General features: G+C 47.5%; 1 protein-coding gene and 1 long non-coding RNA gene across 8 annotated transcripts in view; one reads left to right on the top strand and one right to left on the bottom strand.

Annotated features, from left to right (window-relative positions):
• Positions 1-9,685, bottom strand: part of LOC122435954 — a 37,691-nt gene extending 28,006 nt beyond the window's left edge. The window contains exon 1 of the long non-coding RNA XR_006267750.1: positions 9,483-9,685. This is a non-coding gene — a long non-coding RNA (uncharacterized LOC122435954). The remainder of the gene's footprint in view (positions 1-9,482) is intronic.
• RTL9 (retrotransposon Gag like 9) overlaps positions 1-26,622 on the top strand; it is a 48,747-nt gene extending 22,125 nt beyond the window's left edge. For 3 of the 7 annotated variants that reach the window (XM_043460054.1, XM_043460053.1, XM_043460055.1), the window contains exons 2-4: positions 15,443-15,596; positions 20,851-24,950; positions 25,498-26,622. In XM_043460054.1, the coding sequence (XP_043315989.1) occupies positions 20,928-24,950; positions 25,498-25,614 (4,140 nt within the window). In that variant the 5' untranslated portion in view covers positions 15,443-15,596; positions 20,851-20,927 and the 3' untranslated portion in view covers positions 25,615-26,622. Of the gene's footprint in view, positions 1-1,277; positions 1,354-3,248; positions 3,353-15,442; positions 15,597-20,850; positions 24,951-25,497 lie in introns of those variants that run through there. The other 4 variants (XM_043460059.1, XM_043460056.1, XM_043460052.1 and 1 more) reach the window with 3 other exon arrangements.
• The last annotated feature ends 438 nt before the right edge of the window (positions 26,623-27,060 follow it).

Raw genomic sequence — 27,060 nt, 5'->3', positions numbered from 1 at the left:
AGGAGTCATCCAGGCCACACCAGGCATGGAGGGAAACATGGCATAATCTTGTATCGTCAGTTAACCCTTGTATGTAGGCTTCCCTGCCCCAGCTAGAATAGGAGCAGTTTGAAGGCAGGAACCATGGTTTACAACTCATTGAAATGTTTCAAAGATATTTGCTGAATGAACAAATGAATTTAAAATTCATTTAAGAGTAAACACATGAATCCTTTAAATAAAGTATATCACATGTTACATGTCAGACAAACTGGCGATGAAGATTTCACTTTACTTTAAAATTTGAAAATGCCTAGATGTGATCATAACACAGTCCGGTACAGTCACACCTTACATTTGTCTCAGTGCATGCCACTTAGGAGCCTTTGAGAAAGAAGGAAGAAACTTGGATTCTGCCATCATAGGCCCTGCGGCTGTCAGGAACCAAAGGCCACTGTATTTGTAACCCATCCCTTTGGCCGCTATCCAAATCTAGGAGGGCCTGAAGGAAAGAGGGGCTTTATTTTCTCTTGTCCTTGCCAAGGCTAGGAAAGAATTTGAGTGTGGACTCTCAGTAAACATTCTGGGTCTTCCCTCCAGCACTGGTCTGAAGGAATGAAATCCCCAGTCTCTACCAATCTTGGTTCAATATTTACCTGGGGGTTTGCAGTGAGCCTAGGGACAGGATTCCAGAATGAAGAGGAATGGAGTGAGGGGAGGGTGTGTGTGTGTGTGTGTGTGTGTGTGTGTGTGTGTGTGTGTGTGTGTGTGTGTGTGTGTGTGTGTGTGTGTGTGTGTGTGTGTGTGTGTGTGTGTGTAATGGTAGGCGTGTGTGTGTGTGTGTGTGTGTGTGTGTGTGTGTGGAATGGTAGGCGTGGGGTGGGTGGTACCAGGTTGCAAGGCAATGAGAGTGAGGTCTGGACAGAAAGTGTTGGAGAAGAAATGACTCCTTAGTACGTACTGGTACATACTGGTTCCTTCCCAGGACTTCCCCTTGCTGAAACAACTTGCCTGATCCCCATGTTAGAAGCTCAGATTGAGGCAGTTAGCCACCCAGGTTCCCAGCTTGACTTTGCTTATGGGTGTGTGTGGGGGGGGTGATGATTTAAGAGGGTGAAGAGAGGCTCTGGGAATAGGAGTTTGCCCCATGACTGTGCTGATATATTCATTGCCTCTATCCTGCTAGTGGACACACAGCAAGCCTCTCCCTCTCCTACTTCCTGGACAGACCAGGACTCACTGCTAGAAAACCCTTGGGGACGTCATTGCCAAAGAATGTAATATGGAGCCCGTTGGATCTGAGGAGCACGAGCAACATTCAGGCAGCTGGCAGGGTCTTGGCTGGAAAGAGATATGGAAGTTAGGAGCATGCAGGTGAGAGCGGAAATTGCCCAAAGGGAGTACATAGAAAGAAAAGCAGAGAAAAGGGCTTGCGGAGGTATTACGGTCTGTGAGGTGGGGACAGGACGTGCGAGTCATAGGTTTGAAGAGCCTTCGTGTATTCATCCATCCATCCATTCACTCAACGTTTACTGAGCTTTGTGTCAGATACCAAGTTTGACGAGGAAGTTGGGGATTCAAGAGGGAGAAGGGTTAAGAGGGGATCCCTGGGTGGATTCAGATGAAGGAGAAGGGAGGGGCGGAGTTGCTGGGCTCTCTCCTGCTAGGAGAGCAGGTCTGTTAACACAAAGCTGCTCCCCCACCCCCGCACCTCCTCCGGTCTACCCATCCGCACAAGAGGAGGAGCCACACGGCTGCTTCCTACCGCCCTGTCCCCCTTCCGCGTTCTTTCTAAGCACTTAACTGTGGCGCCAGCAGCACCCCTACTGAGAGCTCAGGCAATCCCCAGGGGCGGGTTGGTGGGGGCGGTGCGGGGAGGGATGACAGTTGGGAAAAAAAGAGCCGGATGGAGAAGGAGCTGTCTGTCTGTCTGTAATTAGCTCCAGCTGCTGTTGCGCGGCAGCGCTGGGGGCGTCGGGAGTGTGAATGCATGCGGATGAACCTGCGTGCGTGGCTCCTCATTGCTATCACTATTTTTCACCGTCTTGTGCGCTGGCTTCAGCCTCGCAGCTCTGCAACCTCTCCTGTCCCCGAAGGTCCCAAAGGACAGAGTGTTCTACAGGCAGCACCAGCTTGAATCACTAACGCTGCTAAGCAGGAGGACAACAAATATAGGCCCCCATATGTCCTGGATACACGAGCCCCTGCTCTCTCCCTCCACCCCCGCTTCCTGAATGTTTCCTACTGACTGAAGCCCAGCACTTGAAATTAACAACACCTTAACTTCTGGCAAAGAGCTTTCACAGCTGTCAGGCTGTGCCTCCTCAGACAGCCAGAGGGGCAGCATTTTACAGGTGAGGACCCCGAGACCCAGGCAAGCAGGGAGATTGGCGCAGGGTCACCTGGCCAGCTGGGGGCAAAGCTGTGTCTGGGATGCAGGTGGCTGGTTCCCGGCAGGGCGCTGCCAAGAGGGCTGATACCGGGTGGCGCCGGCTGCTGCTCTCTGTGCTCCCTAGAATCTGGAAATCATGACTCTAAGACCTGCCTCAGCAACTGATGAAATCTAGGACCTCTGAGGCTGAGTCCAGACTAAGAGCTTATTTAGAGCCTGCCGCGTGCCCACCACGGAGCCAGTGCTTTTGGTGGCCTGAAACAGGGGTCCAGCATAGCCCCTGCCCTTAGAGAGATGACAACCTGAATGGAGAGACTGAGCTTAGACACCAAGTCCAAAGGGAATCGCAAGGGCTTCTCTCTTTTCTGCTAACCAGTCTGCTACCAGGGACCATGACTCAGAGACCCCTGCACTCACCTCCCTCCTGACCCAGCCCTGTGGAATGATGGGTAGCAAGGGCTAAGGGTGAAGGATAGGGAAGATGGGGGAAGAAAGGCAAAACTAGGGTTCCTGCTAGGTGTCAGGCACAGTGTGCCTGATACATATTATGCATATGTCATCTAAATGACATCTATATCTTTATACATAAACACATGCATACCTAACCTGACTCTCATCCACATAGAGAGTTTAAGACAGTGTCTGGTAGGTACTAATAGGAAGCACCTAGAGGATGCTAACTATTCTTCCTTCTTATCATTGCCATCTCCTTTATCATTATCTACATTATCTCAGTTAATCCTTCTAGCTCTGGGAGGTAGCAACTATTCTTTTCCTGCTGGACCTAAAAATAAGGAAGCCAGGAGTTTACTGTATTCAACCCTGGGGAGCGGGTACTGGGAATGCAAATGAGAACCCAATATCTTTGTATTGGTAGCCTTTGGGGAACTCTCCATCTCGCAGGACTAATGGGGCGCACATAAATACTCATGGTCCAGCTGTGCTGTGGTCGAATGGAGCAGCATCACCCGGGCACTGATGGTAAGTGATCTGGTATCCAGAAGTTAGGTGGGCTTTTCAGATGAAGGACATTTGAGCTGAATTTTGAGGGATGGAGGGTTTGGCCAGGAGGAGCAGTGGAGGGAGGGGAAGGACATTTGGGCAGAGGGAGCAGTATTTGCATGAAAGAGCTTGTTCCAGAGGGTGGGAGGATGGTTGGGGCGGCGTGGAGGCTTGGTGGTAGGGGTGGTTGGGGTGGGGGTGGTGCGCGATTGGCAGCAGCAGAGGGGGCGGAAAGGTGGTTGGGAGCAGCTTATACTAGGCTTTGTTGGCCAGGCTGAGTTTTGCACCTTGTTCTGTGAGCAAAGGGGCTCAAAGCAGTTTGGACCGATTGGGAGGCCATCTCAAGGCATGAAGTGGCAGGAGCTCTGGCTCAGGAGTGTGCAGTGGGAGCAGGAGACCATTCCAGGGACATGTCACAGAAACCACAGGGCTAGCGTTGTGGAGTGTTGAGGTGAGAGAAAAGGTGACAATGACCGTGAGCTTCCAGCTCGGGCCCCTGGTGTTGCTGTTAACAGAGACAGGGTTGGCAGGGGCATGAGTGGGGACAGGTGACAAGTTCAGTGGGACTCGTAGGGTGTGGGATGCCAGTGGGACTTAGTGGACACATCCAGCAGGGAGTGGGGTGAGAACTGAGGGCTGAGAGCCCACCAGGGTCCAAGCGGCATTAGTTGACCCTGTGGGACTGGATGGAGTATCTCTTGTCCCGTTTACTCCTACAGGACAAGGGCTGGGGACAGAGCCAGGGGAGCCCCAGCATGAAAGGGGTGTGACGGCGGGGACACTGGCCCAGGGCAAGAAGACATAGCCCCTTCCAGAAACCCTGTCCCTTCTCCTCGGGACCAGTGTCCCTTTTCCATGGCTATGCTCCCACCAGTGAAGGGAGGTGCTCTGTGTGCAGAACTCATGTCACACAGGGGCGAGCCATGGAAAGGACAATCACTTCAGCTTTTGGGTTCTTTGGTGGGGGCGTGTCTTCTGATGAAATCCAATAAATGAACCACCAGGGATTTGGGACAGAAAGGACAAGTACAAGGGCTACATGATGACAGCTGGAGCATTCAGTGCAAACAACCGAGTCTTTAGTGCTGCGGAACTGGAAGCGCATTCACGAGGGCATTTCTAAAGATCTACTCTGTGCAAACTGCCATGGGTCTCCTAGGAGCCTTAAAGCTTCAATTAGACCTAGCGGGTCCCCTAACCAAATCCCATAATACCATACATCTAAAGCCCCAGGTTAGCCACAAAAGTTTCAGTTATACTCTGAATGTAAGAGACTCCAAACTGCCATCTTGACAGCTATTTGATTTATTGTTAAATTCCTGGGACCGTATCAGTAGTGGTTCTGAACACTTTACTCACATGAACTCACTTATTCCTCATGAATATTATAGACCCTGTTTATGTGTGTGTGTGTGTTAGTAGCTCAGTCGTGTCCGACTCTTTGTGACCCCATGGACTGTAGCCCACCAGCCTCTTCTGTCCATGGAATTCTCCAGGCAGGAATGGGGTGCCATTTCCTCCAGGGGATCTTCCCAAGCCAGGGATCAAACCCACATCTCTTGTATTGCAGGTGGATTCTTTACCGTCTGAACCACCAGGGAAGCATATATATATATATATATATATATATATATATATATATATATAATATGCTTATATATATTATATATATTTTATATAATTAATAATAACAGTATATAATATTAATAGTAACAATCATAGCATATCATGTTTCCTGAGAACTTAATGTAGGCCCAGCATGGTTCTAAACACATTAGATGAAATAATTCCTAATTCCACATGCACAACACTGTGAGGGGGTGTTATTACTATCTCTATTTTACAGGTAAAGAAACAAATCACAGAAAGATTAAGTTGTTCAAGGTCATACAGCTTATAGGAGGCTTGGGTTGTGAGTCAGATTCTACCAGTGTGGCTTCAGCATGCTAGTAACCACCCAAGGCCTTCTGCATGCATGCATGCTAAGTTGCTTCAGTTGTGTCCAACTCTTTGCGACCCTATGGACCCTATGGAGCCCGCCAGGCTCCTCTGTCCATGGGATTCTCCAGGAAAGAATACTGGAGTGGGTTTTCATGCCCTCCTCCAGGGGATCTTCCCCACCCAGGGATCGAATCTGCATCTCCTGCATTGCAGGCAGATTCTTTACTACTAGTGCCACCTGGGAAGCACCAGGCCTTCTAGAGCCTCTAGTAGCTCAGAACACCTCTAGATAAGAGTACATTTAGCACTTCAGATTGGTAGCATCACTGATTTTGATCTGCAGTTCAGATATTTAAAACTGCTCCGGGTCTTTGTGGAAAAAAACCTAGGAGCTGCTGCCTGAATGAGAAGTCAGGATTCAGAAGACATTTACACATGCTCTCCTGGGTAAGAGAGTCAGGATGGAGGCTGGGGCTGGTTATAGGAATCAGAGTCCAGTGATCTGCCTCCCCATCCCCTGCCCTCATTCCACAAGATGGAGCGCCATGTTTCTTAAGGTGTGGCTCAAGGAACGCTTTTTAAACATGCAGATTCCAGGGATGAACCCCAAGCCCAGACACTCTGTATCTCTTTGGAGATTATAGATGGAATATGCATTTGAGCCAACTCCTGGACTGAAGTAGTTCCACAACCAGTCTCACTTAAGTCTCTAAGACGATGGAAGCCTGTCTTCTAATTCTACAGGTACCCAAAGTGTGCCTAGGGGGGCTTCATCCACAGCCCCCTTGCCAAGCAGAATCAGGGAGGGCTCGAACGCAGAGAGCACGCTGAGGGCATGTCTGCACAGAAAGCAGGGCTTTTTTGCCACCACACCCCTTGAAAGAGAGTGAATCCTCTGGAGAGGGTGGGGAGGGGGAAGAGAGGAAGTGAAGGAAAGCCTCTTGAAGCTGAAGCACCCTGGGGCCCAGATAAGGGGATGTCCTGAAGAGGGAGGGAGGATGGGAGACAGGGTGTTGGGGGTGCACGATGGTGGGTCAGCAGCCACAGGATCAGAGACTCACAGTGGGAATGGCCATGGCTAGGTATCGATGCTGCAGTTGCAGTCAGCTTTACAGGAACCAGAGATTCAAAATTTTAGGTGGGACTCCTTTCCTTTTGTTGAGTGCTTGGAGTGGCTTGAATGGTAAAGAATCTTCCTGCAATGCAAGAAACCTGGGTTTGATCCCTGAGTCAGCAAGATCCCCTGGAGAAGGGAATGGCAACCCACTCCAATATTCTTCCCTGGAGAATCCCCATAGACAGAAGAGCCTGGTGGGCTACAGTCCATGGGGTTGCTAAGAGTTGGACACGACTGAGACTCTGTACTCTCTAGGGAGCTTCACCCTTCTGGACCCCACCTTCCCAGAAATAACTCCATCTCACCACTAGGAAAGGAGTAGCAAAGCTCAGTCTGTGGTCGAGGAAAGCCAAGAAAATGATTGCGTGGATCCCTAATGCTGAATCTGTCTAGTTATCTAGCTGGGGGATGGGGTGGATATAAAATCAGTGAGAGGAAAGGCTTGGGAATGCTCTCATGTGGTGGGACTGGGACGCAAAGGAGAAGAGGGCTACTTTAAGGAAATGGTAACCCTAATGGTGGTAGATGTGTCCTGGACGGGACTACCTGCTGCTCTAACCCATTCTCAGATGATGGTTCATACAATAGAGAGCTGGAAATCTTAATCGTGGCTGATTTTTGTGAAATATTTACTTTGTACCTGGCACTATGCTGGACCTTACACGCATCACCTCATTTCACAACACTCTGATAGATCATACTAATATTGTGCCCATTTTACAGATGAGGTTGAGAGAGGTTAAATGACTTACCCAAGGCCAAGCAGCTAGGGAGTGGCAGAGCCAGGATTTCAGCCCAGGTAGTCTTACTCCCAAACCCTGTTTATTAGGCCCTAGGAAGGGTGTAGGGATATGGGGATGCCTTCCCCTGGGCCTGTGGTTCTACATGAGCAACCTTCTTTGCATCTGACAGCTTCTGGTGAATAAGGTGAGTGACTGTATTTATCATGAATTCCCTTGGGTATGAGTTCCCAATCGAAGGAACAGGTGAGGCAGAGGCAACAAGGCTAAGTCCCTATGCCATCCGCTCCTTTGATCCACCCTCTTGGGCTGGAGAAATGCCAGTGCTGAGGGGTCCCAGAGTATTTGATCTGTTTGATTCTTTGTACCGAGGCCTCTTCACATTTTGGAGTCCCTAGTTCAGTGGCTCAGGCAACTGAGCCCGGGGGTGCCCGTGCAGGGAACCCTTCTATCTCCTATCCCACTCTAGCAGATGAGCTCCTTCCTCTTCCCTGTCCCCAGGTTCATTAAATGCATCTTTGTCCTGTTACCCAAATTCTGCATCTTGCCTTAGTAAGTTGTCTTGTAATTCACTTTCACGAGAACTTTCCCTTTTTGCCAATGGACTTTCTTGGTCCTTTTGGCCTTGACCTAGGTCCTGCTTCCAGACTCCTGCTCTGAGGTTTATCTCTGTACCTACAGTAATCTCTTGTTCCTGCTCTCTCTTCTCCCTGCTATCAGAGTTGCCCTCAGGATGGGATGCATCCAGGTGAGGCTTAACAGATTGACCGGCATTTTAACTGGTGTTAAAGCCCCATGTCAAAGGAATTATGGACTTAAGAATTTTCAAGCCCTTGGAAGGGGACAGGGAGAGATTTGGAAGGGCAAGGGAATGTTCTTAATACTCCTGGAATGCCATGAAGTAGACATCAAATTCAGGCTACCACCAAGCCAGAAGTTGGCTTATTTTTTTTAGAATCCATCACATCGAATGAACTCCCTCCTCTCACTCACCACTCAAAGTTTTGACTAAAAAGTCTTCCAGATAATGAACTTCTATGATGCAAGCATCATTTTCTCAGAGCTCTGTTGGAAGGACTGCGAAGCTCCACGAGTTACCAAAGACCACACAAACAGGCAGTAGTAGTCAAAGCAAAGCCAAATTCCTCCCGAGACTAGTTTCTTTCTATAACCTGAGAACGAATCCAATCTCCACCCGAGACAGGGTGATTTTCCTCTTTTCATTTATCTGGCTCTGACATGAGCCCTCTTCTCCTCTAATCTTCCTCAGACTCTTAGCAGAATACAAATAAGAAGCTGCTGATTTTGCCAGTCTGAGAAATTGAAAGTAGTCAGTTTTGCTTTTTCTCTGCCAAAGACAGTGTTCCTTCTGTGCTGCTATATGGGGGAAAAAGGGCAAGACCTTCTGACCTTGTTATGTTCCTATTCATGACCCATCAAGTCATTATGAAAGCCTAGAGGGACACTGTTTTTAGTATGGATCCTGGTAAGTTTATCCAGATAATTTCCTATCAAAAGCATCCCTCACACTCGCCTCCAAACATGTCCTGTGCCCTAAGAATGATTTGGTCTTGGTGTCGGGGCAGGTAACAGGGCTGGGCTCTGTCATCCAGGACTCTTTGGAGCCCTCGTTTGAGCTGCTTCAGGGACTGACAAATTGGCCAGAGACTATGTCCAGTGTCTCAGGAAAGCAGTAAATAAAAGCTCCTCCTTTCCTGGGGAGCCCATGTCTATTTTGGTCTCTCTTTCCATCAAACTGGGAAGATGTTGAAAAGGGCCATCTTGCTGCAGAGCAGGGAGCATGAAGTGTGGTGGCTGTGTTTCTAACTGGGCTGACCATCAACCTGAGCCTCACTGCCCTTTTCAACACGGAGGAGTTGCTAAATTCTATTTCAACTCTCCTGCTTACATCTTTCCCTGTTTCAGCAATTTGCTTTGTAAAAGATGGAGAAGCTAGCAGTGACTGTACCCATAACAGCAGCTGAGGTCACATTTAAGAAATTCAAATGCTCAGGGTGTGCTTCTCGCATTAAGTCCAACTCAAGCCATTGGATGTGCACAGCACTGCTCAACAGAAGACCCCCGAAGGCTGTGTGGCATTTCTGGTATGCTGGGGGTTTGGGAAAGAACGAAAAGGCATTTTCATTTTCCGAACTCAGAGGCACTTCAGGGGGTGGGGGAGGGTGTCAGGAATTCTTCCAAAGTCATGGGCCTGCCCACACCTGACTCAGATATTGATGACCTTCCCCAGGCCCTTCCCTCCCCACCCCAAAAAAAGACAGTATGAGTGACAATGAGCCCCGTTACTTACAGGTGCAGAGGATTTTCGGATAGGAAAATGGAGAAGGCAGGTTCCTGAACGTCTGCTGAGTCAGTTGCATCAGCTTAGGAAGTGATGATTGTAAAAATAAGATATTTGGAAAATCTTGTCGCCCTCTCCCCTTGGTTTTTCAGTCCATATCCAAACTCAGACCACCCCCTCTACCTCCCCAGGACATCCGTCTTTCCTGGCTGCCTGGCGCCTCCATGCCCCTTCTCGTGAGGGTGCTGGCAGCCACACTGCCTCTTGGAGCCTGTGGCCCAGCAAGGTAGTCAGGCTCCTGGGATTAGGCTGGCAAGAATGACTGTCCTCCAAACGATCAGCCCGGAGAAAGAGAGAGAGCAAGCAAACCCGAAAACAGGTCCAGGATGGAGAGCTCCTAGTGCTGAGCGTGTTTCTGGCGTATTCCGAAAGTGGCATCCACAGCAGAGAAAGTGTCCCAAAATAGCTCAGGCTGCCAATGCCTCGCTGAAACCTGAGAAAGAATTGCTGAATTCAAAGATCTGGGTCGCTGTGGGTGTGTGATCAAAGTGCGAATTTGTTGGTAGGAGGAACTCGAGCCATGAGCTTAGGAGAGACACGAGGTCACCTGGGGCATGGCCTGCCTTCTCTCTTCCAACTTGGTTAAGTGGCTGGTGGTGTCAGAAAGCTCCCCTGTGCAGAGTCGGGAGCTGGCAGGAGTTCCTGGGGACGCTGTTCTCATTCCCAAGTCTCTGATGCACCGACAGTATGAAATAGCAGTGTTCTATTTTCTGCATTTCCAACATGGGAACTGATACTGTTCAAAGGTTTCTTTAAGATGCTGCTCCATAACTGATGAAATTCCCCTTCCAGTAGATTTTTCATTTCTTTTGACCTTTGGCAAAATAAATGTCAGCTCCTAAAAATCAACAGAGAAAGGCAAACAGTAGGGTCTCTGTGATTTTCTTGGGATTTGAGAAATCTCTGATGGTGTGTATACAATGCTGCCTATGGTACTGGGAAGGCTGAGGTCCACTCAGACACATGGTCTCATTTTGATATTTGCAAGATCTTGGGACATTTTTCTTTCATCAAGTGTGTTGAAATTTTAGGATTGTCTGCAGAGAGTGTGGGTCAGTATGTGAAAAGTATAGCACACATCTCCCTTGGATCAGCCTTGGGGTTTAAGAAGAAAAAAGCAGAGCATTTGGTTTCTGGCTCTAGATCTGCCTGTCTTTTGCTGAGTGATCTGGGACAAGTCACTTCTCTTTGCTGGATCTCAGGGTAAAATGAAGACAGTAATCCCCATTTTAATCCTAACCCAATGGTGTCTGAATCTGCAACTCTCTGGACTGTAGCCCACCAGGCTCCTCCATCCGTGGAATTTTCCAGGCAAGAATACTGGAGTGGGTTGCCATGACCTCATCGATGTGATCTTCCCAACCCAGGAATCAAACCCATGTCTCTTGTGTCTCTTCCAATGGCAGGTGGGTGCTTTATCACTAGCACCACCGGGGAAACCCCAGTGGTATCAGTACTGAAGATTAACGCCAAGGGTCACAAGAATGCTACTAGGGGGAGGGCTTGTCACTCTCAGTATTTGACAGCAGGCTTCAGTTCCTTAGGGGACCCTGACTGGTAGCCTGTATCAACACGCCTACAGTGAGCCAGTACATACCGCAGCACTAGGGGCTTCATGCCCAGGGGTCAATGTATGTCCAGTTCCAAGCTGTAGGACTTTCGATCAGTTGCTTAGTGCCCAGGAGTTCAGTTTTCCCATATGTCAAGTGGGTATACAAATTAATAATAATACAGGTCTACAATCCTTTATCTGAAACCATTGAGACTACATATGTTCTGGATTTCACGAGTTTTTTTTTAGATTTTAGTAAAGCAATATGTTGGTACATATAACATATATAACACCACTTGTGGAATCTGGGGCAAGTATTCTGTCATCAATCACACTAATATTTCTCAATGGGATAAATGAATAGCCTAGGCTTCCCTGGTGGCTCAGACAGTAAAGAATCTGCCTGAGATGCAGGAGACTGAGGTTCAATACCTGGGTTGGGAAGATCCCCTGGAGAAGGGAATGGCAACCCACTCCAGTATTCTTGCCTGGAGAATTCCATGGACAGAGGAGCCTGGTGGACTACAGTCTATGGGGTTGCAAAAATTCGAACATGACTGACTGAGCGAATAGCACACAAAACAATTCAGGCCCAGTTTGGCTACCATATGCGCTTGCCACAAAATTTCAGTTTTCAGAATCCTTTGGATGTCAAAAAACCAGGTAAGAAATTGTGGACAATGAAAGAAGCTAATGTTTCTTTGGGCTTCTCTGGTGGCTCAGCAGTAAAGAATCCACCTGTCAGTGCAGGAGACCTGGGTTCAATCCCTGGGTCAGGAAGATCTCCTTGAGAAGGAAATGGCAGCTCACTCCAGTGTTCTTGCCTGGGAAATCCCATGGACAGAGGAGCCTGGCAGGCTACAGTCCATGGGGTTGCAAAGAGTTGGCACGACTTAGCTACTAAACAATGTTTCTTTAGTGTGTGCCATGTGCAAGGTATGGTTCTAAGTAGTTTGTACACATTAACTGATTTAGTTGGGCCAATAACCCTATGAGGTGGGCATTACTATTATCACTATCATGCCCATTTTACAGATGAAGAAACTGAGGCTCAGAGAGGTTAAATCACCTGAGCAGAGTCCCAAAGTCAGTGAGGGACAAAACTGGGATTCTAACCCAGACAGTTCAGCCTAAGAATCTGTGCTCTTAACCATCTTCTGTACAAACTCGATGGGGTTAAAATGAGGCTTCAAAGGCCCACAGGGGCCAAGCAAGTCACTGTGAAAAAGTCAGTGGCTGGTGGGTACTGAGGCAAAATAGTGAGCCAGTGGTCCATCTACAAGGAGCAGCTTACCCAGCTCCACCTGACTGTTCCCATCTCAGAACCAGGATCTGAGTCTTTCTGTTTCTCCCACATTATATAGGTGAAATCTCCTGACTTTCAAATGTTAGGAGTGCTTTTAAAAATGGCAAAAACAAATACGTGTAAATCTATGGCTGATTCATATCAATGTATGACAAAACCCACTGGAAAAAAAATAAATAAAGGAAATCAGTTCTGAAAAAAAAAATGGCAAAAACATTGTAGGGGTCAAATAAAATCCGTCTACAGTCTGAATCCAGCCTGTGGCTGCTAGTTTACAGACTCTGTGATGAGGGAATAGATGTGAAAAAGCTTTGAAAACTGAAGAACGTGTTCTAAGACACAGACAGTCTCATTCTTAGGGTTATTTTTTTTTTCCTTTACCGTGTCTAGTTTTTTGAAAACTGGTATTCCTGGCCTAATGGAGATGAAAAGTTGGAATTAAATAGAGACTTCAGTGAACTTGAATGCTTCATTCCTTTGGCAGGCTGGATAAATGAGAAGCCTAGGTGTACTGGATGGGCTAAGCCTCAGAATTCCTGCCACACCCACAGGCCCCTTCTAAAGAGTTTCCATCCGCAGACCCTAGCCGAAGGAAGGAGCAGTTTCTTATGAATAGGTGGCTATGTTTGGTACCCACGTGACCCTGCTTCCCCCTGCCAATAGCTGACTGAGCCAGGAGAGGGCATCTGATCCAAGAGCAGTCACTCTGTAGGCTAGCAAGTTGCCTAGGAGGGAACGTGGGATGAAAACTTTGCCCAACAAGCACAGTGGTGACTAAATTTGGACCAATGAGAGTCTCTCGCTTGGGGAGCTTGAATACCAGACCTAGAAAGGGTGAGCAGTAGGCAACAGGGGCCGAATGCAGGCAGCAGGGCTCACAAATAAGCAGGCCCAGGAGGGATGACTGAGCTTCAGCTAGGTGCCAGACACTTGACACACGTTTTGTGTTTAAAACATTGAAAGATCCTGTGAGGTAGGTACCGTTGTTATCCCTGTTTTACAGACCAAATAACTGAGGTCAGTGCTGGGAGTTGGAATCCTGGTTTATGTGATATTAAATTCAGGATGGAGGGGACACATGTATACCTGTGGCTGATTCATATTGATGTATGGCAGAAACCATCACAATATTGTGAAGCAGTTATCCTCCAATTAAAATGAATTAATTAATTAAAAATAATATTCAGGGTGTCCAGACCCCTAAGCCAGCTGTTCTTAAACTCTAGAGGGTTTCAGAATCACTTGGGTCAAAATGCAGATTCCTTGGCCTCCCTCTGGACCTACTGAGTCTGACTCTCTAAATGTGGAGCCCCACCTCCCAGCTCAGCATCTGCATTTTAACAGTCCTCACAGAGGAATGACTGATGCAAAGGGCTTCCCAACCACATTTAGAGAAATGCAGTTTGAGGGAGTATGGCAGGTACTGTAAACTGCTCTGCCTTCACCTTCAGAAATAAGGTCAAGGTCAACAGATGAGGTCAAAGTCCAATTGACACTCTGTTGGAAATAGGGCCGATTCTACAAATAAGAGGACATCAGTCTGTCCTCTTTTCCAATTCCAGAAGTATCCACTGACACCAGTTACCTGAGGAAAGATGGCAGGTCTGAGATGAAGGCTCAGCACTTTGTAGAGAAAAACCTACCTGTTTTTCAGCAAGCAGAGCCCATAGCAGCCACGCCGTCGCTAAGCATTTTCCACGAAGAGCACACACTGCAGAGACTTCCTATATTGGCAGCGAAGAACAGGAGAGAAAATGCCCAAAGGCAGAGACATAGATTATAAACCATGGGATTTAAAAATGTAAATCTACTTCCTAGGCCAAACATAGAGATTCTCCTCAGCACTAGAATAGTTGTGTAAAAGATCCATCTGTGCTCTTCTTCACACCATTGATGAGAGGGTCGAACAGGATGGGACCAAGGCTTCTAGATTGTTGTAGAACCCCAGCCTGGCTATAGTATTGAGCCAACTGAGCATTCATTTGCCTTTAGGAACTCTCCCTGGAGAGACAAGTAATAATCTGAAGGCTGCTTGGAGTGTCTCAAGTCAGAAACTGGTTTGTGAGCCAAATGCCTAATGGCATCAGGCAAATATTCCTACAAGACAGTCGGGTGATCCAAGGGATGGCAAAAGTCAAATGCGCTGGCCAAATTCTGCCCAGCAGGGCTTGAATTTGCACTTGGCAAGTTCTGTTTCTCTCATGTTCCTTTATGTGCACACTTTATTTATGTATGTTAATATCCTCACTTAGGCTAAGGTCAAACTCTGTTCTTCCCAGTTCTGGCCAGAAAGATTTCCTGTCTTACAGGTATCTGATCTTATCTTTGTTGATATTTTCACTGTGAGGGATTCCCTAAAGAAGGTCCTTGGATAAGTGCCCATCCTCCAGGAAAATTATTTCAGTCCTCGGGTGCAATGAGAAAGCCTGAGGACGATGTAGCCAGTGTTTCGTAAAGCAAAACCTATTTCATTGAAAGAGCTGTCCCTTATCCTGAGATTGTTTGCTTCTCTTTTTGTGTTTAAAGAAAATCCTTTCTAGGAAATGATAGTTTGGGGTTGTTTTGTCTTGCTTGTTCCTTTACTTGGAAAAATAAAAACCTGGCAACCTACTGTCAGTCTTCCCAGGTTTTTGGTTTGTGATAGCTGCTAGTCTTGGGAACCTGGTTTAATTTCACTTCTGCTAGAACCTCTAGGTACCTTCTATCACCACTTCCATCCTAAGTGCTTATAAATTACCTGCTTCATAATTTGTGGCAGAATCTCTCCAAGGATTGACATCAAGCTTACAGCTCTGGAGTTTACAGTATACTGGTCTGTAGTTTCCTTCTTTAAGAAAATTGGGATGCTGCCCATGTGCAGTCCTTTGATATCCCTCCTGTTCTCTCCGATTGCACAGGACAGCAGCTAATGCAAGGCAGTTCCATTTGCTCTTCTTAAAATGTTCTTTTCCCTATAGAGTTGGACATGCATATACATGTTGTTTGGGGAATTTGCAGCACATCCAATGAAAGTGTAATTCCCAACTAACAGTCAAATCTTTCTCTTTGGAGCTACCCAGAACACACCTACCCTCTCTTCCATATGACAGCCCTTCAGAGACTCGAAGACAGTGTGTGACTCTCCTTTGAGTTAAGAGCACCAGCTGAGTCAGACAGTCGCGAGTGACAAGCCCAGCTTCACCCCGTCTCGGCTGTGGGAGCCCAGGTGAGTTACTTGATTTTATTTTCTCTCCATTTGGTTTTTTCTTTAAAGCTGATTTATAAAATGAGGGTAAAAAAACCCCACCTCATTGGTTCATTGTGTGATAAATGATGTGATATAAAGTTGATTTATAAAATGAGGGTAAAAAAAACCCACTTCATTGGTTCGTTGTGTGATAAATGATGTGATATATGTAAAGAGCTTAACCCAGTGCCTGGCAGAGTGAGGATCCCATGAATGTGAGCTCTTTCCCCTTTGATTTATAAAGAGCCAGGTGGACATTTTAAGCATCAGGGCTATTGGAGAAGTGGGGTGAGCAACGGGGTGAGGGAGGTGGCAGACCCTCAGGTAGATCAGGTCTTCCTCTGCCCTGAGATTGTCTCTTTTCTGTTATCCTGATGCTTGCTTGCTAGTGCCGGGGGAGAGGCTATCATGCAGAATCTCAGGAAAAGTTTATTTTCAAGAGCTGGAGAGCTCTTTGTTGACATATTGAACTGTCTCTTGTTTATTCTTATTTCCCTGAGCAGCTAGTCCAAACTCAATTACCTTTTGTGAGGCAGCAGGCATGTGACACTTTCTACTAGCTGTATTGATCAGTGTAGACTGGGCCAGACGTGAGAGATCTGAGATGCTAAGCAGCAGTTTCTGGGCTTTTCCTTCCTTAGTAGGCCTCCCCTTTCTGTGTCTATAGAAACACTGGCACAAACAAAATGAAAATCTGGGATCCAAATGGCCTGAGCCTGCAAGCACCCCTGCTAGGTAGCCACCTTAGAAGACAGCTGATGATTAATGGTCACAGTGAACCAGAACTTGAACTCCTGGAGTGTCCAGAGTCAGAGTGGTTTTCTAACAGGAGCTCTTTGCGCACCCTGGGTTTTGCAAGCAATTGCATGATATGAACTCCAAATGCCATTGCAGCTAGAAAAAGTTTGGAAGGAGACACACCCAACTGTGAACAGACAGAGGAATGGAACTTGAGGGGATGGGGTGGGGTGGGGTAGGTACAGGACTGGCTTTATCTGTAGGTAGGATTTCAAGTTTTTATCCTGAGAATATATTCCCAGATTACTTGTGTAATTCTTAGGCATAAATAAAAGTAGAAAAATAAGAAATTGGATTTTTTAAAAATAATAATAATAAGTAAAAGTAAGCCATTAGAGACAGTTTTTAGAGGTCACTACTGACCAAGGATCTCAGTGATACAAGAATTAAGCCTGTTGGAGGAGAAAGGTTACTTGGGTGGGGAGATGTTGGGGGCCCTTAGAGAGAGGAAAGGAGAGGGCTAGAGATAGAACTGTAGAGGAACATACCTTTCAAAAGAAAGAAAAATATTTTTTTTCTTCTAATACAATAATATTTATATGGACAGATGAGAAAATACAACTAAGAAAAACGAAAGTAAAAATTCTCTTTAATCCAGTCACTCAGGTATGGTCACTGTTAACATTTGGGTATACATCTTTCCAAACTGTATTTTTTTCTATGCAAAAATATACATATTTATTTTATAAAAATCAGATAATCATTTTCACTGGACACTGCAGATGTACAATGATTTGTTTAATCATTCAGTGGGTTGGGTTCTGACACTGGCATTTAGCTATGTGACCTTGGGAAAGTTAACTAATCTCTCTGTGCCTCATCTGAAAATGAGAGGGATAATACCTACCTCAAAGGGCTGCTGTGAGCAGCAAATGAGATTTTGCATGTATAGTGCTTAGCATAGCGCCTGGCACAGTAAACATTAGCTGTTATTATTAAGTATAACAATAATAATAATTGTTGTTGTTGGGTTCCCTGTGAGTACTTTTTTGGTTTAGGGTAGGGGGAGAGTGACTGGAAGTTTTCTCTTTGAGTAGTATACTACAGTGAGTTCTGGAGTCAAACGGAGCTGTATGGTTTTGGTCATGTCAGTTCACTTTGCCGAGACTCAGTTTTCTTATCTGTAAACTGAGAATTAAAAACACCTAGCTTACAGGATAGATGTTGGGATCAAATGAGAGAATGCGTGTAAAACCCTCAGTGTAGTTCTTGGCATGTAGCAAGAGTTCCAAGTCAGTTGGTATTGTTATTATTACTATTATTATTATCACAACTAGTGGGGGTAGGAAGAGCATGGTGGCACTTGGGGAGTGTTTCTAATCACTAGTCTGTTTACAAAAAGAGGAAATTAGTCTGATTCTGGAATCAGACTAACTTGGGCTCATATCAGGGCTTTGCCATGTGCTGGCTGTATGATGCTGGTTACAATTTCTCCAAGCACCTCTCACCATTTGTGAAAGAATATATTACACACACACACACACACACACACACATATAATAAAACTGAATCACTGCTATACACCTGAAATTAACATAACATTATAAATCAATTGTACTTCAGTAAAAAATAAAATTGAAAAAAAGAAAATGAAGGAAAAAATTTCTAAAGCATAAAGTAAATGGGAATGGAGTCAGTGCCTATCTTGCAGGTGTGGCTACAAGGTGTGAAGGATATAAAACAAGTGTAGTGCTTAGCCTGAGTGCCCAGGTATTGTTGGGTGATAATTATCTTTGGTTGTTGGAGCATGGGGAGGTTTATAACAAGCTGAATGCCTCTCCCCAACCCCTAGATTCTGAGTCCCTGGGGTACTTCAACTTCACCAAAAGGTTTTGCCCTATTCGGGGCTCAGGGACCATTTCTGCCCTTAGTATAAGGGTTGGAGGGCTCCTGATTCAGAAGGCTGTGGCAAACCTTCCTGTTAATTCTACCCTGATCTTGTGCCCCAGTTCTAGAAAGCAGGCTGAAGTCCTGCTTCTATGAACAAGCTCTCACCTGGTATGCTTAAGATTGGCATGCTTTTCTTGCCAGCTGTCTGGATGCCCTGGAGCCTCATTGTTGAATTCTAACCCTATGGCGGGGTAGCTGGTTGCCTGATTTCCCCCCGAGTCTCTGACACTAGTGCCAGTTGCTTTTTAATTGTCACCATTGCTGGGCTCTCTTAAGCCCCATGGCCCATCCTTCCAAACCCTGGCTTACCCACACCTGAACCCATTCTTCTCTGCTCCACTCAGCCTCCAGCCCTGTTCCCTCTATCCCCTGCCTGCTCTTCCACAGCCCACTGGTGGTAACGCCTGGCTCCCACGACCCTGGTGACCGCTCAGCCACAGAGAGCACGTCTCATTTCCTGAGCTAAGACCCTTTCGGTCTCATCTCTTTACTTGTGTGACTCTCCTCTTTCCTTTGGGATGGGCAGAGATGGGCAGAGTGGGCTGGTGCAGCTATTGGGGGCAAGGGGGAGAAGGGTGGAGTTGCATAGGCCAAGTGCTAAACCGGAGCTTCTGGAGGGCTGTCAAGTGAAACGCGGCCAGAGGCAAATGTCAGAGCCTATATAGAGGCAGGAATCTGGGACCAGAGAGACAGAGCAAGCACTAGCAAGTCAGGAGCAGTGGGGCGGGTGGGCGGGTGGGCAGGCTGGCTGGCTGGCGGGCAGGAGGGGGGCGTGGCAGGGGATAGCTAAGGGAGATTGCAGAGAACAGCTGCTGGTACTGGGTCTTACTTTAATGAACTGGCTGGGCATGGGGCATAAGTAAATTGGCCAGACCAAAACAACTAGGGGCGCAAAGGACTTACTCCCTCTCTTCTCCCTGACTGGCAAGGTAAGATCTTTCCGGGTTTTGCCTGGTGGGAAACTGTGGCATGTTCAGGGATTTTTCTGAAGATGTGGTAGGTGGGGGTGGTCATCTACAGCTGCCCATTTAACCCATCTTTCCCATTGCACCAATTATTAGAGTAACCACGGTCCTAGCATGAGTCCAGTATTTCAGATAAGGTGGATCATTATAGCACAGCAGAGAAGAGTTAGGGGGTCTCTGGAGTTGGGTGGGCCTGGGAATCCAAGTGACTGCAGGCAAATTATGAAGGCTCTCTGGACCTTAGTTTTCTCCTTTGTAAGATGAGGATTTTGAGGATGACTTGTCACTGAGGATGACCAAAACCTCTCAGTGTTGCTGTGTGTGGGGACCAAGTAAGACAGTGCATGTAAAGTGCCCAGTAGGGTGCTTGCCAGTCATCATATGCTCAAGAAATGTTGAGCATTTGGCACTTCTGTTGCTAGCATTCTCAATATTATTATGGAGGCATGCTGCACCAGATTGATGAGTTTTGTGACATTGTTCCAAATGAGCAAGTGTTCCATTGGGGGCATGAGCAGGCTGAGGGGACATGTCAACATTGTGTAATGTGTGTGTTAGTTTCCAAGTTCTGTGCCAAGAAGCCCCATTGGAGGCTGCTTATGGAAGTAGGCCAGAGGGGTGAGGCTCTGGGCTTTCCCACTCACCCTTACCCAGTTGTCAGAGAAGCTTGAAGTTTGTACTTCCTATAGACTGAGCTTCAAGTGAACCGTGATCTAGGACATCAGATAGGTAACTGAATGTAGCCTTAGGGATGCTAAAGGATAGACAACCCCAAGGAGTAAGTGATAGTCAAAGACAAACAGTTTCTAGTATTTCAGTGATCTTATTCTAACCCCAACCCCAACTAATCTGAGCGCACTGGTAAAATGGGAATAATGCTACTATTGTAAGATTCCAATGCGTAATGCTTATGCATCCTGGTACACTGTAGACACTAAAGTGTACTGCCTTGAACACTTGAGCAGTAAGTGGTAGTAATAGTGGTGATTTTTGTTATTAAAAATCAAAATGTTAATAAATAGGATTTTCAGTTTGTGGAATGCTACTCTCATTGATCAGTTAAATGCCTTCCTTTTCCTGAGGAAGACATTTAGGGCCATTAGAGTAGTAAAATGGGGATTAAAGCACTAGCAGGACTCAATGAGCACGAGGAACTGATAGTTATCCTCGGGCGAAGGGTGTTCTCACCCAGGCCCTTGGCTGGCTTGCTAGTGCTGTGATGGGAGACCGCATAGCTCAGGAACCGGCACTTCTCACAATTTTCCAGAAGGTGGTGCTGCTGTTTCATTTCAACCAGGACCTCCCAGGCTCTGGGCTGCTGAAGTTGCCAGTGTTGATAGCTTTTATAAAACTGAGAGTGTGTGTTGTGTGACTGAGCCGGTTGGTTTGAAAAGGATAGGGGTGGAAAGGATAGTTGCTCCAGCTTCAAATTTGTTTAATGCCATACAGCTTCTTTAACCTGAGAGGCCCATCTCTGATGCCACAGAGCCATAAGAGATCTCCATCACGAATCATTTGTCTATTTCCCCATCTTCTTGATATTGTCTTTTTTGACTGCTAAACTTGTTTCCTGTTTACAGATTTTCTTGCCACTTGGGCTTCAGCAGAACCCCTGATATAATTGCTTCAGAGGTTCTCTACACACTGTCCTTTGACCATGGCAGATACATCAATACCCTTAAATTCACGGCAGTTCAGCAATGTGCTGAGGGAGGAAAATGGCGACACCCAAAATAGGGAGACGACCTTCTCTGGACCAACGCTAGAGAACAGAGCAGAGGGCCAAATTCTGCCTTCTAGTGTCCAGTCTATGGCCTCAACTTCAGCATCAGACCCTGGAGGGATGTCCACACAGCTGATGACATCCCCAGCCTTTGACACCATGGCCACGCCTCTAATGGGAACAGCAAACTCTGGAGTTGTGTCCTCACCGCTCCTGTCAGACTCTGGGGCACTGTCCCCATTGTTAATGCCAACTTCGGATTCAGAGGCGCTGTCCCCATTGTTGATGCCAACCTCAGACTCTGGGATGCTGTCCCCATTGCTAATGCCAGCCTCAGATTCTGGAACATTGTCTCCATTGCTTTCCACTTCAGAGTATGGATTAATGTCCCCAGGGCTGATGACGATTCCTGACTTTGGAACAATGTCCACAGCACTAACGGCAACACCGGATTCTGAAGACATATCACCATTGGCAATGTCAGCCTCATCCTCTGAAGCAATGGCCACACCACTGATGCTAGCCCCAGATTCTGGAGAGCTCTCCCCACTGCTAATGCCAGATGTTAACCCCGGAGAGATGTCCACACAGCCAGGGCCAGCTTCAGGCTTTGAAGGAATGTCACCATTGCAAATTACAGATGAAGACACTGAAGCAATGTCCAAAGTGCTAATGACTGCCCTGGTCTCTGGAGAGATCTCTTCACTGCTCATGTCAGACACAGACTCAGAAGCGATCTCCTCACTGATAATGTCAGCCCTAACTTCTGAAGCGATGCCCACCCAACTAACGAGCACCCAAGATTCTGGGGACATGTCCACCCAGCTAATGTCAGGCCCAGACTCTGGAGTAGAGTCTTCACCACTAATGACAGCTCCAGGCTCCAGAGCCATATCCTCACCGCTCCTGTCAGTCCCCGAGGCTGGAGAAATGCCCACCTTGTCAAAGCCAGCCCCAGATGCTGAGGCAGTGTCCCCACTGCTAATGATGGCTCTAAGCTCTGGAGGGATGCCCACCCAACTGATGCCAGCCCAAAGCTCTGGAGCTATGTCCTCACAGTTAACACAAAATCTAGATTCTCAGATTGTGCCTACTCCACCAATGAGAGCAACAGCCTCCGGGGAGATGTCTGCATCGTCAGCAAGAGCCTCAGATTCTGGAGCAAGGTCGACACTGCAAATGAGAACCCCAGCCTCTGGCAATATGTCCACGCTGCTAAAGACAGTCCCGGACTCTGCAGCACTGTCCACCCCACTGATGTCTACAACCTCTGGAGCCATGTCCACAGAGCCAATGCCAACCGCAGCCTCTAGAGGAATGTCCACACACTTAACAACGACTCAAACTTCTGGAGCCACATCCACAGGCTTTATGAAAGCCCCAGCCAGTGGGGCAAAGTCGACACCACGAATGAGAGCTCCAGCCTCGGGGGCAATGTCCATCCCATCCAGCACAGCCCCCATCTCTGAAACAGTATCTGTGCTACAAATGACCACCCCAGCCTCTGGGTCAGTGTCCACACTGCGAATAAGAGCGCCTGTCTCTGGAGCAACATCTAGGTCACAAAGGAGAGCCACAGCCTCGAGAGTGACAGCCGGACTACAAATGCGAGCTTCTGGAGCCATGTCCACCCCACAGATGACAGCCAAAGCCTCTGGATCCATGTCCTCACTATTAACGAGAGACACAGCCCCGGGAGTGATGTCCGTGCCACCGATGAAAGCTACGGCCTCAGGAGCATTGTCCAAGCCACTAACAACATCCAAAGCCTCAGAAACAATGTTCATGCAGCAAATGACAACCGCAGCTTCTGGAGAGATCTCCACAATGCTAATGAGAGACATAGCTTCTGGAGCCATGTCCATGCCACAGATGACAGACGCTGCGTCTGCCGGGATGTCCACACCACTAATGAGAGCCCCAGCCTCTGGAGACGTGTCCACACCACAAATGACAGCCGCAGCCTCTGGAAGCATGTCCATGCCCCTAATGAGAGCCCCGGGCCCTGGAGCCATGCCCACAGTGCTAATGAGATCCACAGTCTCTGGAAAGATGCCCAGTCAGCCAATAGGCACTCAAGACTTTGGGGGGATGTCCATGTCATTCAAAAGATTCATGACCTCTGGAGGGATGTCCACGTTGCAGATGCGAGCCCCAGCCTCTGAAGTGATGTCCACACCAAAAATTAGAGCCCCGAGGTTTGGGGCAGTATCCACACCCCTGATAAGAGCCTCAAACCCTGGAGAGGTGTCCACACTTCTCACAAGAGCTTCGTCCTCCGGAGAGATGTCCTCAGCACTAACGAGACCCCCAACTTCTGGGGAGACAGCCACCACCTCTCTGAGAGCCCCAGCTTATGGAACAATGTCTCCTCTGCAAAGAACAACCACAGCCTCTGGCATGATGTCCACGCCACAAATGAGGGCTCCAATCTCTGGGCCGATATCCACACCATTCATGAGATCCACGGCCTCTGGAGTGATGTCCACGCCTCAGATGACAGCCGTGGCCTCTGGAGGGGTGTCCATGCCATTGTTGAGGGCCCCAACCTCTGGAGCAACATCTGCACCGCAGATGCTCACAGCAGCATCTGCAGAGGTGTGCACACTATCCATGCGAGCCCCCAGCTTGGGAGTGATGTCCCCGCCATTATTAAGGGCTCCAGTCTCTGGAATTATGTGCACACCCCCAAGGAGACCCTCAGTCTCTGAAGATATGTCCACAGAGTTCATGAGAGCTCCAACCTCTGGAAAGATGGCCACTGCACAAACCACAGCCATGGCCTCGGGAGGGATGCCCAAGCCATTCATGAGAGCCGTGGCCTCTGGAGTAACACCCATGCCACTGATGTCTGCCATGGCTTCTGGAGAGACATCCAAGCCACTAATGAAAAGCCTGTCATCTGGGGCAATGTCCACACTGCAAACAAGAGTTGTGAGTTCTGGATCTACGTCCTTGCCACAAACGACATACGCAGCCTCAGGAAAGATGTCCACACCGCCGATGAGAGTCTCGGCTTCCGGAGCCACATCCACACCACTTATGAGAGCCTCAGCTTCTGGAATGATGTCCATGCCACTTCTGAGACCCATATCCCCTGGGGGGATGTCCATGCCACTAATGAGGGCCACAGTCCCAGGAGCCATGTCCACATCCCAAATGGCAGCCGCAGCCCCTGGAATGATGTCTACCCTGGGAATCAAAGCCACAGACTCTGGGGAAACATCTGCCCCTCGCATCAATGTCACAGCCTCTGGATCAAAGTCCACACCACATGCAACGACCACCCCCCGCAAAACAGTAAAGCCACCACCAGATGAAGTCCCATCTTTTGGCATGCTGACCCCAGCACTCTGTTACCTCTTAGAAGAACAGGAAGCAGCCCGGGGTTCATGCCCTGTGGAAGAGGAGGTGGAGATTGATGAGGAGAAGCAAATGAAGGGATTTTTGAATGATTCAGAGAAAATGGCCTTTCTGGTGTCTCTTCATCTGGGGGCAGCAGAGAGGTGGTCCATCTTGCAGATGGAGGTAGGAAACCCCCTCACCAGTGAAGATAAATCTTTCCTGAGAAGATCCCAGGGCTTATATGACTCCCTGTCTGAAATTGACATCCTCAGTGCGATTCTCTGCCATCCCAAGCAGGGCCAGAAGTCGGTCAGGCAGTATGCCACTGACTTCCTTCTGCTGGCCCGACATTTGTCTTGGTCCGATGCCATTCTGCGGACCAGGTTCCTGGAAGGACTCTCTGAAGCTGTTGCCACCAAAATGGGCCGGATCTTCCTGAAGGTGGCTGGCAGCCTAAAGGAGCTGATAGATAGGTCTCTCTATACCGAGTGCCAGCTGGCGGGAGAGAAGAATTCCCGAGGCAGCTCCAGCCAGGTTCTGACATCACCCTGTAAGCGGAATAGCGAGGAGGCAATGGAGAATGAACTGAACCCCCAGCAGCAGACTGAGGAGGTAATGATGGGGAAATACACTCAAGGTTTCTGAATAGAAAATTGAAGGCACCCTGCTCCTTTGTGTAGACTAAGGAAGAGGCTGGGGGAAGCATTGAGCTCCTAGACCATAAGCCCCAACCTAGAATTTTGTCAGTGGGCCTGGTTAGGCCCTTATTTTGGGCATATTAACCCAAACTCCATTAACTTTGTGGAGCCTTGCCCTACCCAAGATACTCAGGGCATGGGGGTGGTTAAAGAAGATTTATCTTCTGAGGGAACTGGTTGGGCTCAGTCCCAACTCTCTACTGCTGATTCCAGGTCCAGTTCTAAAAGAGGGGTCATGTTTTGGAGGCTGGGTCCCACATACAGCCACATGTGTTGTAGACCCAGGTCACTAGGGAATTTGGCCAGTCTAGTCCTTGGTCACACTTTTTATACAAATAAGGTACATTGGCCAAGTTTCTTGATATGCTAAGTGATTGAGATTATCCAGGTAAAACCCCACTTGTCATAGTAAGCATGGCTCTTACATTTGCTGTTTTTGTTTTTTTTTTTCTCACTCCCAGCACCAGCATGTTCCCAAACGCTGTTATTACCTGAAAGAGCATGAAGACCCTCAGGAGGGTCTGCACGACCACCTTCGAAAGAGCACAGGCCATCAGAAGGCCCCCACTAACAAGTAATGCTACCTGGACTCTTCTCCTGTGATATCCAACTTGGCTGCTAACTTGAGGACTGGTTCCTAGACTCATTCCATGCAATTACATCATTAAAACTTGTGGCCTTTCCCCCTTCAGCACCCCCTCCAGGTGCATCCCACCCTATCCCCCACTTGGTTGACTTGACCTTCTCTTTCACCCCACATGCCTTTGACCTGCCCCAGCAATCAGAACGTGGACTTCAAGAATGTTCGTTGTATGAGGTTCTGAACTCCCATTACCAACAAGGACAGTACTAGTTCCTGGTCCAGGGAGAAGTCTAGGCAGGAGAAACTATGTCCTACCTCAAAAACACCTTAGAGTGTCTTGCCACATGTCATCAGGCAAACTTGAGGAAGCCCTGGTCCCATTTCACCTGGCAGGGGAGCCCATAAGGAGAGTGATGCCCACTCCAATACCATCCTTTTCATCCAGTATACTTGTCCCTATAATGCCCCAACTCATAGCACTTAAATTTGGTCTCCAAGGCCCTTGTCCTGTTTATAGTCTCCATCCTGAACCATTCGTTTTGACCCATGGTAACAATCTTAGTAATAGCTAATGTTTATTGTTTATGTACTATGTGACAGGTAGTGGGCTAAACTCTTGACAAGCATCATCTCACTACATTCTTACCATAACCCAACTTGTTCTTCTGTTGTCAACTTCTGAAGTCTTGATCTATTGTCAGTGGCCATTGTCTTGTCCCTCAGTGTGAAATTTCTAGCTCTGACCTTTGGGTGACCTCCTCAGTTGTTAATTGCCCTCACTCCCCTTGGCTATTGTGCTTTGTGGCCAGCACTCTTGATAAAGATCTTGGTCTTTAAACAGGCTTAGATAGAACATAATGTGAGCAGTGTTTGCCTTAATGTGGTGGGATTATGGGTGTTTTAATGTTCTTCTTTTTACTTCTCTCTACTTTCCAGATTCTCTACAGTAAGCATGTATTACATTTGTAATCGTTAAAGTAAATAAAGTTCATTTATGAAAAAAAGAATTAACTGTGGCTAACAGAATTTGATTTATTGAGTCCTTCATTCAGTCAATATTTATTATCTAACATGTGTCAGCCACTATTTTGGGGACAGACAGATAAGAACATTGATCAAACGAAAACTTCATTCCAATGGAAGAGGGAGACAGACAATAAGTAAGAAAACACATAAGTAAGATAGGTAGAAATCGTGGTGAAGGCTATAAAGACAGGAAATAAAGATAATGGGGAATTTGATACTAACAGCAAATTTATTTATTCAATAATAGTCCGTGTAATTGGGTTACTCAAAGATCTTTTAAAAACAGTAGGAGTGACATGATTAGAAACACATTTTAGAAAACTAACTTGGACAGAGGAGCCTGGCAGGCTACAGTCCATGGGGTCGCAAAGAGGTGGACATGACCCAGTGCCTGAGCACGGCAGCAAGCACTGCA

This window comes from Cervus canadensis, chromosome X, assembly GCF_019320065.1.
Source record: "Cervus canadensis isolate Bull #8, Minnesota chromosome X, ASM1932006v1, whole genome shotgun sequence".
Classification (NCBI taxonomy): Eukaryota; Metazoa; Chordata; class Mammalia; order Artiodactyla; family Cervidae; genus Cervus; species Cervus canadensis.
This window is presented reverse-complemented; position numbering and strand designations above follow the sequence as displayed.